Genomic DNA, 16,591 nt, shown 5'->3' with positions numbered 1-16,591 from the left:
TTCCACCCGCCTCCATTTGTTACTTTGGTACACACTATTTATTTTATGTATTGTCTATTTTAATACTTGAAGTACAAAGCATATATGCTTTGGCAATATTGTAAAAGCTGAAAATCATACAAATAAAATCTCTCTCTCTCTTTCTATTTATAACTTTCACTCAGAAGGGCTTGACTGCTACTGACCCAATCCAATCCCCAACTTTCATTTTCTAATTTTGCGTTTTTTTCCTCTTATTCGGCTTCTAAATGATAGATTTCAGTTATACACGTTTTTATATCCCCCTTGACGTCTAATAAATAAATCTGTATGTAACGGGACATTTTCCCGTTATCATTGTGGTGAGTCATGCAGGGGTGTACAATTGTTGTGAGCAATAATAATAAAAAACAATATTTATAAAAGGACTAATCAATGCGATTTGCAGAATCATCAAACATCTGAACAACAACCAATGTAAATGTTACACATAAATGTGAATTAAATTTACGGTCATGCGCAGTAAGCTCATCTCGAGATGTATTATGGGAAAGTTCCGTCAGCGGAAATAGATGTAAACATGTGATTGTCAACCGGAGCGCTTGGTGCAGTTCTTTTTATGTTTTACCGCTGTGAAAACCAATATGCTTGTTTCAAATAAATGTGCTTGAAAAATATTTAAAGAATCTGTTGATAATCTTGAAGTGTTGAATCAGGCTGTTGTGTTTTTCGAAACCCGTTCAGTTTAGCTAACATTTAGCATTTGCGTTCATATGTATTCATGTGGATTTAACGCAGTGTTTAGTATTAATTCTTACGTTGCTTCAAATCTGTAAGTGTTCATGGCATCCAAACAGACATATACATATTCTGACACTGCTGACGAAGCGGTCAGAGCAACTTGCGACGATGCATCGATATGCAAAAGGTAGCACGCCGTGCAAACACTGTTATCCCAAATAAAATGATTAAACATGATTGTCGCTTATTCATAAATGCTGTGCTTCCCTCATGACATTCTACCACAATGTTTTTGAGCATCCATAGTATCACCAAATAGGCAAAATATACTACAGTCGTGGTTGTGCAGAATGTTGCAGACATGAACTTTTTATCTAATAATGTATATAATATTTTTTCGATATTTACATATTAAGCCAGGAACAGTGCTGTAGTTATACATGGCATATGTATAACTACATATGTGTAATAATAACTATTTTATTTAATATAACCGTATGGTTTTTATTCTGTTTTATAGGTTTGCCACCAGTAAAGGTTACTGGACTGACCTCTACGCCCAGTATTTTGTGAGGCAAATAGGTGAACGTAAAGCACCTGAGATCAACAGAGGTAATATTGTTTAAATATCTCCACCTGCTGGTCAATGTTTAAAGCTGCCTTTAATATGAATTCTCTAATATTATTATTGTGCTGTAGGTTATTATGGTCGTGTCAAAGGGGTGAATCTCCTTCTTGATGCTTTTCTCGAGAAGACACAATGTGACTGTCAGGTGGTGAATCTTGGGGCAGGACTGGATACCACTTTTTGGAGATTAAAGGTTTTTTTTAAAAACTATTTTGAGATCCAATAATAATAATAATAATAGTTATTTATATATTACATAAGGAATAAGATGTATCCTTAACAGACTCATATGTCTTTTTTTAATATGTATTTTTCTTAATTCTTAGGATGAAAACATTATGCCGAAAAAGTTCTTTGAAGTTGACTTCCCAACAATTGTTGCCAGAAAAATACACCACATCAAGTAAGGTGTTGTTACTTTTATAATATTATTATTGCTTGTTATTTTTCAATAATTTACGTTTTGACATTAACATGAATGATTTTGGATGCTTAGCATGTTGTTTTAGTCATATTCCTGTAGAGGGAGACAGTGTCTTAAAGGAGTAGTTTAGGAGTGCTCTGTCTAGCTGTGTCCACCCTCCAAAGCAATGGTTGGTTTATGTATCTGTCATCTTTTGTGTATTAAATTTATCAGTCCTTTGATGCTCTTTTATCATTTTATCAAAACATCCCACCTGAATTGATACTGTTCAATACCTGTTATGCATATGAATACTTGTGTGGAGGATGTTTTGTCATGTGTGATTAGATATGGGTGATTAGTATGAAAGTTTTTTCCTACCAAAATTAAAATGAAATATCAAATGCTCAAATTATCAAATAATAAATCAAACTCTCAAAATGGCTGCACAAATGAGAAATCAAATGCTCAAATGGAATTTCATTTTCTCATTCAGGGGAGCATGAACTAAAAATAAAATTAAAAATAATTTGTATGTGATTTTTAATTTTCATTATCAATTCAGTATAAACCTGTCATAATTAAATCTAGAATTCAGTGCTCAAATTAAAAATCAAATGCTCAAACTGACATTGCAAACATCAAATCAAATGCTCAAACAGACACTGCAAATGATAAATCAAATTCAAATGAGGCGTGTCAATCAAGTGGCATGTGGGCGGAGTTTTGAGGCGGAAGAGGAGACTTTCTTGTTTGGGTAACTGCCACACTAGAGTAAAAAATAACTACACTGTAAACCCGAATAAGTTGAGCTAACTCAAAAAATTTGAGGTAATCAGTTACATCAAATTTTTTGAGTTATGATGTTCCCAATTTTAAGTAAGCCGAACTATCAAGTTTTGAGTGTGTAGCACTCATGCATGTTAATTACTTCTAACTTGAAGTACTGAGTTAGCCAGCTCATACATTTTGATAGTAATTAACATAAAACCTTTTGTTAATTAACTTTCATTTTGAGTTCATGCTAATCAAATGAGTTATTTACTTCCCTGTAAATCCTAATAAGAAAATTCAAAAAATGCCAACTTGCTAGTTTGCTAACATGTTAACAATAGCATGGCATAACACTTACTGAATGAGTACAGCAACTTTAAACATGTAACCTACCTGCTCTCAAACCAGCCACTGTCCTGTCAACATGATGGTAACTCTCTAAAAACCCACATTGACAGAAACTCTTTTAAATTAGTATAATAAAACATTAATCACTACTAAATCTCCCTTGCCATTAATCTTGGACCAAAAAAAACAAAACGTATATAACACTTAATTTTAGCATTTACTCCCCCTTTCGAGTCCGTTTGAGCATTTGATTTGATGTTTGCGATGTCGGTTTGAGCATTTGATTCATCATTTGAACATTTGTTTTATCATTTGAGCATTGAATTATAGATTTAATTATGACAGGTTTATACAGGATTGACAATGAAAATTAAATATCAAATACAAATTATTTTTTATTTTATTTTTGGTACAGTTCATGCTTCCCTGAATAAGAAAATGAAATTGCATTTGAGCATTTGATTTCTCATTTCAGCAGCTGTTTTGAGAGTTTGATTTATTATTTGATCAATTAAAGTATTTGATTTTTCATTTGAATTTTGGTAAGACAAAAACTTCCATAGATTAGTGCTACATAACCAGAGTCAGTGGAAACTGCTGTAGGTACAGCTGTGCAACATACACATTTAGCCGTCTCTTGGCCAAAGTGAATTACAATAGAAAAGTTGTTCCCAATCTGGGGGGCGCGGCCGGAGTTTTAAAACTGATTTGACTGATAAAGGCTAATAGTGTACAGTGAGCAAATTGTTGTTATGCGAAAAAAAAATCAGAATGACACAGGGTGACCCCACTGCGTGTAAAATTATAAATGAATGATGCATGATTCTACATTAAGCATGGACAAGTTTGTGAAACGACTGCCATTGCCAGGTAAACGTTAGTGATGAGAGAAACGATGAGATCTGCTGGTCAGAACACTGTAAATGCAACAAAAACTCAGGCCAAACATGCATAAAAACAGTTTTTACAAAGCCATTGCAAATGTTTTATTGAGAATATAACTTATCAGATGCAATTAACTAATCATCTAATACCATTAAATATTAAGTGTCTGTATAATATGTATTCTTTTATCAATTTTCAGGGCTTGTTTTGTTTGTTCTATGGATGGGTCAGTTAAACAGAGACTATTAACTACTATTTTTCCTTTTAAATATACAAATACCTCATTAAAATGTATAAATATTTATAAAACTAGTCAGAGGTCAGGTAATAGATAATAATAACACTTGATACTCAGGTAGACACTTGTTCAATGATTCGCCGCTGGGGAGCAATCTCAGTGAATCTGTATGATTTATGGGTTCACAGAGATCGCCCCCTAGTGGTGAACCATTGACATTTCGAAACGTTTCGATACAGTTATGATGTTATGAAGCCTCGTGTAGTGAAATCACGTGACTTTGGCAGTTTGAAACACGCTCCGAACCACTGATTCGAAACAAAAGATTCAAAAAGGTTTCGAAGCTTCATGAAGCAGTGTTTCGAAACCGCCCATCACTAATAAACGTGAAGCAAACAATGAATCTAACAATGATGAATCATAACACCACACGCGAGGGGCGTGACAACAAAAACAAATAGAACCCATTGTAATGAGTGATGCTGTCTACACTGGAAGTGACACGACAACAAATTCCCCACAGTAAACCGGATGCTGTGTGCCATTTCTGACATACTCCAAGCACTCGCGCAACTTCTGACACAAGAAACAAATTGATTTGTAATGTTCGCATTGTCATGTCCAGTGCAGGCAGCCTCATCAAGCTGTTGAAGAGCGGCAAAAAAAACGTTGAGACAAAGACAAGAAATGTGTGATGGAAAAGTGTGGTGGTCCTCAATATATTAGCTTCTGAGAGTCTTTATGTGGGTACATGTAGGTGGGAGGGGCTTGAAAATATTTTCCTCTAGGAGGCCCGGCAGAAAAAGTTTGGGAACCACTTCAATAGAGAAACATAAGCAATCTGTCAGAGACAACATTTATTTATAGTGTACAATACCAGGTTTATAAGAAAACTAGTCTAGGAAACAAGCTAGATCAGAGATGAAATGCAAAGAAGAGGAAGATTTTTGTGTTTGTGTAAAGTGCTGTTTTAAGTGTGTGTGTTAATGACATATAAATACAAGGCTGTGTACAGAGGGAATTACGTAATACAATACAATCCTAGCCCTTGTTGCATTAGATAACAGAATACCAAAGTGTCATCTGCAAACAAATGATACTAGACCTTTTCTCACAACCTTTTTTGCAGTTGCCTGTAACTAACTGGTGTTGTATAAATCTGTTCCCTCAAGTTCATACAAAATGTGTTCAAATTGTTTGAGTAATAATATATGTATTTTTTGTATATTTCGAGACTACTGTACAATATAATACAAAGGAATGCTATATGTACATACAGTTGTACTCAAAAGTTTACATACAGAATCTGCAAATTGTTAATTATTTTAACAAAATAAGAGAGATCATGCAAAATGTGTGTTCTTTTTTATTTAGTACTGTCCTGAATAATATATTTTGCATAAAAGATGTTTACATATAGTCAGAAAATAGCTGAATTTTTAAAAATGACCCGTTCAAAAATGTACATACCCTTGATTCTTAATATTGTGTGTGGCTACGTGGATGATCCATGACTGTTTTTATGTTTTGTGATGGTTGTTCATGAGTCTCTTGTTTATCCTGAACAGTTAAACTGACTAACGTTCTTCAGAAAAATCCTCCAGATCCTGCAAATTCTTCAGTTTTCCAGCATCTTTTGCATATTTGAACCCTTTCTAGCAGTGACTTATGATTTTGTGATCCATCTTTTCACACTGAGGACAACTGAGGGACTCAAACACAACTATTAAAAAAGGTTCAAACATTCACTGATGCTCCAGAAGGAAACAGGATGCATTAAGAGCCGGGGGTGAAAACTTTTAGAATTTGAAGATAAAGATAAATTATACTTAATTTGTCTTCCGGGAAACATGTGAGTATCTTCTGTAGCTTCAGATGGGCAGTACTAAATGAAAAAATTGATATTTAAACAAAATAAGACAAATTTGGACATCTTCATCTTATTCAAAAGTTTTCACCCCCTGGTTCTTAATGCATTGTGTTTCCTTCTGGAGCATCAGTGAATGTTTGAACCTTTTTTAAAGGTGCTCTAAGGCCGTGTGTCCACCAGAGCGTTTTTAGCCAGCTGAAAATGCTAGGCGCTCTGCTTAAAACGCCGTCTTTGAGCGCTTCTGCAGCGTAGCGTTTTTTTCCGTTGAGACGCTTTGTTGCTATGATACGGAATATCCGCGTCACTGTTACTTATAACTGATTTTGCAGATAATTTGTTTCAGGCTAAAAATGTTCACACAATGTGGAATTACTTGCTATTACTTGTTCGGAGACCAGAAATATTAATTTCTCATACATTTTGTTTCTGTTTGTTAATGTTGTTGTACAGCAAGAATGTGACAGTTGGTCGGAGTTGTATTTGTCCCGCCCCTCCTCCATTCTGATTGGATGGCTGGCTAAAAAGTGACAGTGATGAGCGCAGTGTTTTACTCAAAGTTGAACATTCTTCAACTCGAGGCGACCAGTAAAAAATGCCCAGCTCTCAGCGCTTGAGCGTGAAAAAGACGCTCAGCGGCTCGTTACGCTCCCGACGTTTTAAAAACGCGGCGTTCCCATTGAAAACAATTGAAGAAATACGCTAGCAGCTGGAAAAAACGCTTAGGTGGACACACGGCCTAAGTGATGTCATGCGTTTTTAGGCCAAAACATTTTTTGTCACATACAGCAAACATCTCCTCACTATCCATTAGCTGCCTGTCCCCTGAACACACTGTAAAAAAACGCGTTCTCTGTAGTCACCACAAGCTCCGAAAACGGCAATAAAAACAAACTGGTGCAGACTGGACAACAAAACATAGTAAACACGCTCCAGCCAATAACCGACAAGAATGATTTTAAATGCGCGTTCATGACTGTTTCAGGAAGCACGGAGGGGAGGGGGAGGAGGAGGAGGAGGGAGGGTCTAGCTAGCCTCTGTTTTGTTTGACAACACTTTGAACGTCAACAGAAAGTTTCTCCGCCCAGGATCGCTTAGAGCACCTTTAATAGTTATGTTTGAGTCCCTCAATTGTCCTCAGTGTGAAAAGATGGATCTCAAAATTATACAGTCACTACTGGAAAGGGTTCAAATATGCAAAAGATGCTGGAAAACTGAAGAATTTGCAGGATCTATAGGATTTTTCTGAAGAACGTTGGTCAGTTTAACTGTCCAAGACAAACAAGAGACTTATGAACAACCATCACAAAACATAAAAACAGTCGTGGATCATGCAGGTGACCACACACAGTATTAAGGTATGTTGTTGGGGATAAACAGTTTAGGACCCTTGAAACCAGATATGTTGAATAAAGACCCGGAGTATTGAAGAAAAATTTAATGAAGAATAGTTTGCAGTTTCATCAGCAGAAGCCAGCTTCAGGTCTCACAAAGAGTTCGTAGGCCGCTCTGCATACATTTACATTTCCACAACCATTATACTCTAACAGATTCAACTAACTACGTCATTACTTCAGGTTGAATGATTCTGATTGGCTAAGAAAAATAGACAAGATTAGAAATTTTCCACACGTGGACAGATAGTAAGAAGCATATTTTCCTTCGTCACGATGCTGACGAGGGGACCCTGGATTTAGGTACTGGATGTCTTTTTGGGGATCATGGCATGAAGTCTGCTGGTCTCAAGCACAGTGCCAGTTTATCCACCAGTAACAAGGGACCTGCACAAAACACTTAGCGCACATACACAGATACACATGATTCACAGCTTCTTCAAGGCTGAAGTTGATCTGAGCTCTGCTCTGAGCAGGAAACTTTCTCAAAACATACTGATAACATGTTCTTTTCTCTCAGTGAGAGGTACAGACAATATTAAAACTTATTTTCTAGTGTTTGAAAAGGAAAATAAATGCTTTAACATATGTTGAAGAAGTCATTCGAATAATTGAACAGAAAGATATATGTTGATTAATAACTTAAAAGATATATATTGAAGCGGCAGTGGATTCCAGAATCCATCCCTTCAATGTAAATTTTTTAACGGGTCATTTTTTATAAATTCAGCTAATTTTTGAATATACGTAAACATCTTTTATGCAAAATATCTTATTCAGGACAGTACTAAATAAAAAAGAACACACATTTTGCATGATCCTGCATATTTTGTTAAAATAATTAACAATTTGCAGATTCTGCAAGGGGTATGTAAACTTTGAGCACAACTGTATATATATATATATATATATATATATATATCTGCAGAATATTTTTCAGAGTTCAAACTTTCTGCATGTTGTTTGACGATAAAATATGAATGACTTTGATGATAGAAATCTGAACTGATAATGATCACTGAGATAACATTCTGTTTTCCATTAAACAATTGAATAAATTATTAACTTTATCTATCTATCTATCTATCTATCTATCTATCTATCTATCTATCTATCTATCTATCTATCTATCTATCTATCTATCTATCTATCTATCTATCTATCTATCTATCTATCTATCTATCTATCTATCTATCTATCTATCTATCTATCTATCTATCTATCTATCTATCTATCTATCATTTACAGAACAAAACCTCCACTATCGAAACCTTTGATTGAGACCCACTCCACTGATTCACTCCTTCTGGGTATTGAAATCGAATTATGATGTTACAGAGCATTTTACTTTGCTGTTGTGACCTTTTTCACTGTAACCTCTCATCTGTTCAACTCTTTTTGACAGATAGTCATAGCCTGGACTCGGACAGATATTGTATTATTGCTGCTGATTTAAGAGACCTCCCAACTTTAGAGGACAAACTAAAAAAGTTCCAGATAAATCCAGAGTACGTACTGTAACGTCACAGCCTTGGCTGAGTTAAATATAAATTCAATATTTTTTTCAGTCTTTCTACTACACTGCATTTTTGTGACATTTTATCAATATGGTTATCAAAGGGCATTATATAGTAATGCCAGTTACAACAGCCTCTCTTATCTTTATTATGATGTACAGATTTGTCTTTCTGAAAGGTTAACACGTTTGCGTCAGTCACATGTGAGTTGTATAATGTTGTGACTAAAATTAACAGTTGGTTGAACCTTGTGTATCAAAACAATAGGTTTTTGAGATATAATTTGACTTGCTAGAAAATTAACCTCACGATTCTGTGCATCCTACATAGGGTTGATCCATCCTGCTTGGCCTCCCAATAGGATTTGCACGCATCTGTTGTTTTGTTTTCGTGCATCTCTGTTGATGCCCCTGACGACAATAGTACACTTGGGAGCATTTAGAGTTTCCTTAGATGCGTCAAAAAGTACATGTTTTCTTTGATGTGAACTGATGAGACCCGTAGGAAGCTACCGTTCTAGAAGGTGTATGACATCAATGGCATCATTTCCAAGGTCTCTCACCTTGAGTTTTTTTTGTTTTGTTTCGCTTTTTTTTTTGCAACTTCCTGTTCAGTCCACCCTAACATGGCGTCTTGACGTTTACCATCTTGTCTGCAAATCCCATCAGTGTCTCATTTGCTAAATGAAAAAAAAAAGTCTGGAAAATCTATTGTCATAGCATGTGAACCTCTCTTAAAGATGTGATTTCCTGCTTTGTACTTTCACATATTACCTTAATGATTCAGCTTCCAGGAACAAACTTCTTATTTAATACAGTTGATTAAATTGTGATTTTCTCAAGTGAAAAAAAATGGAGCCTGTTTTGAATCTGATTCTAAAAAACAACATTTTAAAGGGATAGTTCACCCAAAAATGAAAATTCTGTCATCATTTACTCCCCCTCAAGTTGTTCAAAACCTCTATAAATGTCTTTATTCTGCTGTACCCAAAGAAAGATATTTGAAAGAATGTTTGTAACCAAGCAGATCTCGCCCCCCCATTGACTGCCATAGTATTTTTTTTCCTACTATGATGGTCAATGGGGGGGTGAGATCTGCTTGGTTACAAACATTCTTCCAAATATCTTCCTTTGTGTACAGCAGAATAGAACTTTTTTGAATAGAATGTTCAAAAGAACAGCATTTATTTCTAAAAATAAATTTTTTGTAACATTACGGGTGCTTCTCAATCGGGTCAGGCTGCATATCTTGGCTGCCACGCCATCAAGCGCTGCCAAAGGCCATCTCAGTTTGAAGTTACCTTGGAAGGCAGCCTTCACTTCTTGTCCTTCATTCAGCTCATTTTGAAGGATGTATGAAGTATATCCTTAGTGTCAATCTTTTGCACACATTCCAATTCACAATGAAGAACTGACGGAAAATAAGATGAAGATGATGGCTTAACATTAAACTGCCAATATAAGCCATTGGGAGACCACAAATGGTTGTCATTCACTGCATTGCACGAATTGAAAGCCAGTTAATATAATTGCGTACTTACTAGACCATCTCTTTCTAACAAAGGACTGGACACAGCCTCACTAGGATGCAGCCTTCCATTTGAGAAGCACATTATGAATAACTAATGTCACTTTTGATCAATTTAATGCATCTTTGCTGAATAAAAGTATTAATTTCTTTCAAAAAAAAAAAAAAATCTTACTTACCCCAAACTTTTAAATGGTAGTGTAGGTAATGTTAATTTACAAATACTCTATTTTTCATTTTAGTTAATGTTTGTTCATAATCTTAATCTAAATTTAAAGTACGTAGACAGTAACATTATCCTAGATAAATTAATGCTGTAAAAGTACTGTTGTTCATTGTTCCTGTAGTTTATGGTAATTCTTTAATGTTATCGAATTGTAAAATGTTACCCATAATTCACAGTTAAATTTAGCCTCTATCTAGAGGAAGCTTAATCAGAGGATGGGTGTTGTAAAGAAACACTTCCCCACCATTGATATGAGCTGAAGGATTATGCTTAACATTCCTTTATCCCAGTATTCCTGCTTTTATCCACCCAGGTTGCCCACTCTGTTTCTGTCTGAATGTGTACTGGTGTACATGACCCCTGAGCAGTCCTCCAAACTGGTGCACTGGGTTGCAGACACCTTCCCTACGGCCATGTTCATTAATTACGAACAGGTGAGTTAATATCATAATCTGCATCATTATTACAATCCTCATGTTTATTTTTTGAAAATTCTAAATGTACATTTGATGATCATTTGGTGGTTTCTGCAGATCTTAAAAAGTCTTAATTAAGGCCTTAAAAGGTCTTAAATTAGAGCAGAAACTCATAAAGTCATGGCAATACATTTTATGCATGCATTGTTTTTTTTTTTGTCCTGTTTTACAATATAATTATCTAAACATCTTTAAATCAAGATACATTTACTTGAGATGATAATGTAAACTGAAGTCTTGAAAAACTGAGTTTATGCTAAATATCTGTCAATGAGTTATGAAAACTTCCATTTAGAACCCACTTCTTGTTTTAGTCATAAACTCACTTAATTTTGATCAATTTCACAAAAAAACAAGACTTCATATATTGTCATTTTGTATCTCCAGTAAATGTATCTTGATTTAAAGGGATAATTCACCCAAAAATGAAAATTCTGTCATCATTTACTCATCCTCAAGCTGTTCCAAACTTGTATAAATTGTATAAAAAAAAAGTAATTGATATCTGTTGGTAGTTGTATTTCCAAACTGTGAAGTGTTGCTAATACAACATATTGACATTTATTTCTTAAATTTTCTTTACTTGGTTTTAAAAATGTCTTAACTCTTAAATTTACCTTCGTAAAACCTGTAGATGAGATAAATTTGATGAGAAATGTTTGAATTCATACTGTGATCTCAGATTGCTTTATTTCTGCAAATGTAAGCACAGTTTAAGACATTTATCCAGATGCTTTTATCCGAAGTGACTTACATTGCATTCAATGTATACATTTTCATTTGATCAATTCTTACTTTCCTTGGGAATCGAACCTATGACCCTGTCATTGCTAGCGCCATACTCTACTCTGTTTGAGCTACAGAAAAGCATGTAAATGTAAAAATTGTGAGCCCTTCCTGTCTGCCTTGCTAACTGTCCAAATCTTTTTAGGTGAACATGAATGATCGCTTTGGGCACATCATGATTGAGAATCTGCAGAGACGGCAGTGCAATCTGGCTGGCGTGGATCTGTGTCAGTCTTTGGACTCTCAAGTATGACACTCTCACATTTTAGGCCTGGCATTGGTCCCACTTTATATTAAATGGCCTTAACTACTATGTACTTAGATCAAAAAATAAGTACAATGTACTTATTGGGTTCATATTGAATTGCAAAACACATTTGCAGCTATTGAGGTGGGGTACGGGTAAGGTTAGGGAAAGCTTTGGTGGTATGGGTAGGTTTAAGGGTAGGGGTAAGGGTTAAGGGATAAGTCAACAGTGTAATTATAAATGTAATTACAGATTTTAAAATATTAGTACAATGTAAAAACATGTATGTACACAATAAGTGCATTGTATCAAATGATGAATTTTTTATGTAAGTACATAGTAGTTAAGGCCACTTAATATAAAGTGGGACCCAGTCATTAACTTTCTAGCTCTTTATTCATAATGCAATTCAAAGATTTTGTACAGCAGGAGCTGTCAGACTGTATGATTGTTAATGGTTCTTCTTCATACATTAAAAGTGTCTTGCTATGTACAATCAAAACATTACACTGGGTTGTACTTGGAATACAAAGTTGTTTTCCTGCTCAACATACAATGGGTCATCAAGACTCAGGAAAACAGCGCAGTTAAGCTCAAGTCATTGTTTACTGCTGCCACCCCCAGCACTTCAGTCTCACAAAAGCAGTATCAGTGCAAGTCTCTCAAGGTTACCACCATGATGACCTTTTGTAGACACCTCCAAATATCTTAAACAGGAAGGCTTGAAATTTGAACTTGGAATGAAAAATACATTAGTGTTTTCAGTGTGTCAGTGTTATTTTAGTGTCATTAATATAGTATTAATAATTTGAATATTTTTATTTTATAGTTTTAACTTTAAACTTTTATTTATTTTTTATTTATTTACTTATTTTTTATTTATTTATTTTTTGTTTAATGTCTATAGTTTTTATTTTTATTTTTTATTTCAGTTGTTTTAGTACTTCAAGTTAAAGGGTTAGTTCACCCAAAAATAAAAATTCTGTCATTAATTACTCACCCTCATGTCGGAAGACTTTCGTTTATCTTCCGAACACAAATGAAGATCCTTTTAATAAAATCTGAGAGAATTCTGTCCCTCCATTGACAGTCTACGCAACTGACACTTTGATGCTTCAAGAAGTTCATAAACTAATCCATATGAATTGAGCGGTTTAGTCAAAATTTTCTGAAGAGACACGATCGCTTTATATGATGAACAGATTGAATTTAGGCCTATATTCACATAAACATTCCTCAACTCACACATCAGTTGTGGTAAATGGAAGCTCAAGCGTGTTTGCTTGACGTTTGCGAGAACCAATGATGTTCATTCTCGTGTTACGAAGGATGTTTGAGCTTCCGCAAGTGGTTTGTTCTCACGCATCAAGCATGTTCGGTTGAGCTTCTGTGTATGTTTGCTGATCAAATGTTTATGTGTGAATAAAAGCATAAATTAACCCTTGTGCATCAATTTAAAAAAGTTACACATAGGTCCATAGAGGACAAAAATGTCCATGTAAAAAAACTGATTAAAATTTGAAGCTTATTTGCTTGATAGGCCAAACCTTAGAAAATGGCAAAAATTAAATGGGTTAAATGGGTAAAAAATAGTAAAAATTAAAATTTGAAGCGTTGCCAACAAAATGAAAGCCTATTAACAAATATTGCATCATTTTTTAAAAATTTATTAAAAATTGCTGTTTAATGGGCCGTTCCTGAATGGAACTATTTTGTGTACCTAGTGCAAAATAGATTTTTTAAAGGAAATGGGGATGAAATAGTACAATTTCAATAAAAATACATACCTGTGCCAAAATTAACCCAGGCAAAATGATGAAAAAAAAACCCAAACTTTCCATAAGGTCGGATTTTATTAAAAATATCTTAATTTGTGTTCCGAAGATGAACAAAAGTCTTACGGGTGTGGAACGACATGAGGGTGAGTAATTAATGACAGAATTTTCATTTTTGGGTAAACTAACCCTTCAAACTTAATGAAAAATGTTGCATTGGCAATTAGCTGATTCTTTTTAAATATTTGATTTTATTTCAGCTAACATTTATTTCAAGAAATGAAAACAGAACTGTTTTTAGTTTCAGTAACGAGAATGTGTGTTTCCACAGAAAGAACGCTTTCTGTCAGCAGGCTGGGAAAGTGTAAATGCGCTAGACATGATGATGGTCTACAGCATGCTTCCTCAGGAAGATGTAGCTAGGTACAAAAGCCAACACTAATGTACAGTTGTAATCAAGTGTATATTTATAACTTGACAACCTGTACCAGGAAGGATTGAGATCAGAATCTCTACAATGACTTTCTTTTGTTTTACAATCACAGAATTGAACGCCTGGAGTTCTTAGACGAAAAGGAACTTCTCCAACAGCTTCTACAACACTACTGCATCTGCTGGGCCGTAAAAGATAAGCTCAGTTTAGGTGAGGCTTCCATTTTACCCAATTAACGTCATTCTAGAGTTTCATGGACAGTTTGACGTCACTTGTAACTAATAGCGGACTTCTCTTTTCAGGCCTCTCACAAATTGGGTTTTAAACGGCAATGGGGACTTGGTTGTAAAACTTTAATTTGAAACAACATGTCCAAGAGTCAGAGGACAGGAAGGGGAAGTCATTTATATCTCTATTTCCATTTTGAAGCGCAATAAAATTGGAGACTACTGGCATCAGCGTCTTTTCTTCTGTTTTGTTTGTCTCCTTCTGTCTCTCATGTGACGGTGTCTCACTGAAGTGCCATTGTAATTCAGGCCATAGCCATTATTAAACCATTGTGAAACATTCATAAGATCACAAAAATTAACAGCTTAAAAATGAATAGCTTAGCGTATTTTGTCAGCTATATGAATGTTAGAAGGCTTATGTATGAATATTAATGAAGAGTGATGGTGAATAAAGACAATTAAGAGTCTGAAGTAAACTTTAAGTGCATGATTTATTGTTGCACTTTAGGATACCTTTAATTTGAAACCATTTTACATATCTACATGGTGTGAAATTCAACAATTTCTAGTGATGGGCGATTTCAAAACATTGCTTCATGAAGCTTCGAAGCTTTACGAATCTTTTGTTTCGAATCTGTTTTTCGGAGCACGTATCAAACTGCCAAAATCATGTGATCTCTGTAAACAAAAGAATAATAGTAGTTAATAGTCTCTTATTGGCCTGTTTAGCTGAGCCAATAAAAGATTATTAACTACTATTATTCTTTTTAATTATAAGCCCACTAATATTTAATTAAAATGTCTACAAATGTATAAAACTGATCAGAGATCAGGTAAAACCTATAGACTTGATTCATGGGTTCACAGAGATCATCGCCCCCCAGTGGTGAACCATTGAAATTTCTAAATGTTTTGAAACACTTATGACATAAGTAAGCCTCATTGACTGAAATCACGTGACTTTGGTAGTTTGATACAAGCTCCAAACCACTGATTTGAAACAAAAGATTTGTAAAGCTTCAAAGCTTCATGAAGCAGTGTTTTGAAATCGCCCATCACTAGAAATTGTTGAATAAGGTCGTTATTTTGTTTTTTTGGCGCACAAAAAGTATTCTCGTCACTTCATAACATTAAAGTTGAACCACTGTAGTCACATGACCTGTTTTAAATACGTTTTTAGGAGCTTTTTGGGCATTGAAAGTGTAAATTAACTTGCTGTCAATGGAGGCCTCACTGAGCCATCAGATTTCATCAAAAACATCTTAATTTATGTTCTGAAGATGAATGAAGGTCTTACAGGTTTGGGTGAACTAACCCTTTAAGTTCTAAGGTGGCACCAGTTTTGGCAGCGCTGTGAGGGCTGACAGAAAAGCACTGAGCTTGAGTTGAGATGCAGATAATATTAACTTTTGTTTTATTGTTAATAAATATTAAAAATTATATACTAGGGTGTGGAAATGGCTAATAAGCCAATAAATGCTCCTCTTCAGCATCTACTACAGTGGTAGTTTATTGTCTTTTTTACTTCTAAATGTTTGTTTTCCTATATTTTGAAACTTTTAGTTTTACAAATGGTTCAAACAAGGAAGAACAAATAATGGAATCACATTAAACATAACATTTAAATTGGGCAATATTTAAAGCTTTGAAGTCCTGGGAAAAGTTCCACGGCGGCACTGTTTGATCTGATTATCTGTGGTTTAACAGACGAATGTGAGTGCTTCTCACAAGATTTCACAGTGATGTTATTAATTCTGCGGTGAAAACAAGCGCTTTTTTCCCAGCGCTGTGTAGAAATGGTGTCGTGTGATCGAGATGGGCCCGCTGCTCTGAACTCCTGTCGTGTTGTCTGTTATTGGTCCGAGCTGCGCTGCTCAAACGAGTTGATTAAATGCATGTTGTGATGATGCCCAAAAAATGCAAGCTCCTCCGAATATTGCGGAGTTTGCTTGATTTTGCGATAAATTCAGCGATCGCAGAATCGCGAAATCCTGGAGGGACTGGATCATACGGGAATATCATGTGGAATATCCTTATTTCACCACAAATTTTCGTAAGCAGCGCTCAGTTTTTTTTGTTTTTTCTTCTGATCAACATGTAGTAATAAAGTTGATTGT

The 16,591-nt window shown here is 34.9% G+C and overlaps 1 protein-coding gene across 2 annotated transcripts; it reads left to right on the top strand.

Moving 5' to 3' along the window:
- The first annotated feature begins 546 nt into the window (after positions 1-546).
- On the top strand, positions 547-14,912 carry lcmt1 (leucine carboxyl methyltransferase 1). Of its 2 annotated transcripts, none has more exons than XM_067370251.1 (11): positions 547-907; positions 1,241-1,332; positions 1,420-1,541; positions 1,675-1,751; positions 8,506-8,567; positions 8,663-8,765; positions 10,841-10,961; positions 11,935-12,036; positions 14,143-14,234; positions 14,357-14,454; positions 14,530-14,912. In XM_067370251.1, exons 1-11 carry the CDS (start codon positions 822-824, stop codon positions 14,604-14,606), a joined length of 1,032 nt encoding a protein of 343 aa, XP_067226352.1. In that variant the 5' UTR covers positions 547-821; the 3' UTR covers positions 14,607-14,912. The 2 variants fall into 2 exon arrangements, with proteins under 2 accessions (XP_067226352.1, XP_067226353.1); XM_067370252.1 differs by having other exon boundaries at positions 14,547-14,907.
- The last annotated feature ends 1,679 nt before the right edge of the window (positions 14,913-16,591 follow it).

This window comes from Chanodichthys erythropterus, chromosome 19, assembly GCF_024489055.1.
Source record: "Chanodichthys erythropterus isolate Z2021 chromosome 19, ASM2448905v1, whole genome shotgun sequence".
Lineage (NCBI taxonomy): Eukaryota > Metazoa > Chordata > Actinopteri > Cypriniformes > Xenocyprididae > Chanodichthys > Chanodichthys erythropterus.
The sequence above is the reverse complement of the archived record's forward strand: the minus strand, read 5'-3'. Positions and strand labels throughout refer to the sequence as shown.

Coding starts and splice junctions, on each gene's coding strand:
- lcmt1 (XM_067370251.1), top strand. CDS start 822: ATGGCATCCAAACAGACATATACATATTCTGACACTGCTGACGAAGCG. Junction 1,542..1,674: donor CCACTTTTTGGAGATTAAAG/GTTTTTTTTAAA, acceptor CTTAATTCTTAG/GATGAAAACATTATGCCGAA. Junction 8,766..10,840: donor AAGTTCCAGATAAATCCAGA/GTACGTACTGTA, acceptor TTATCCACCCAG/GTTGCCCACTCTGTTTCTGT.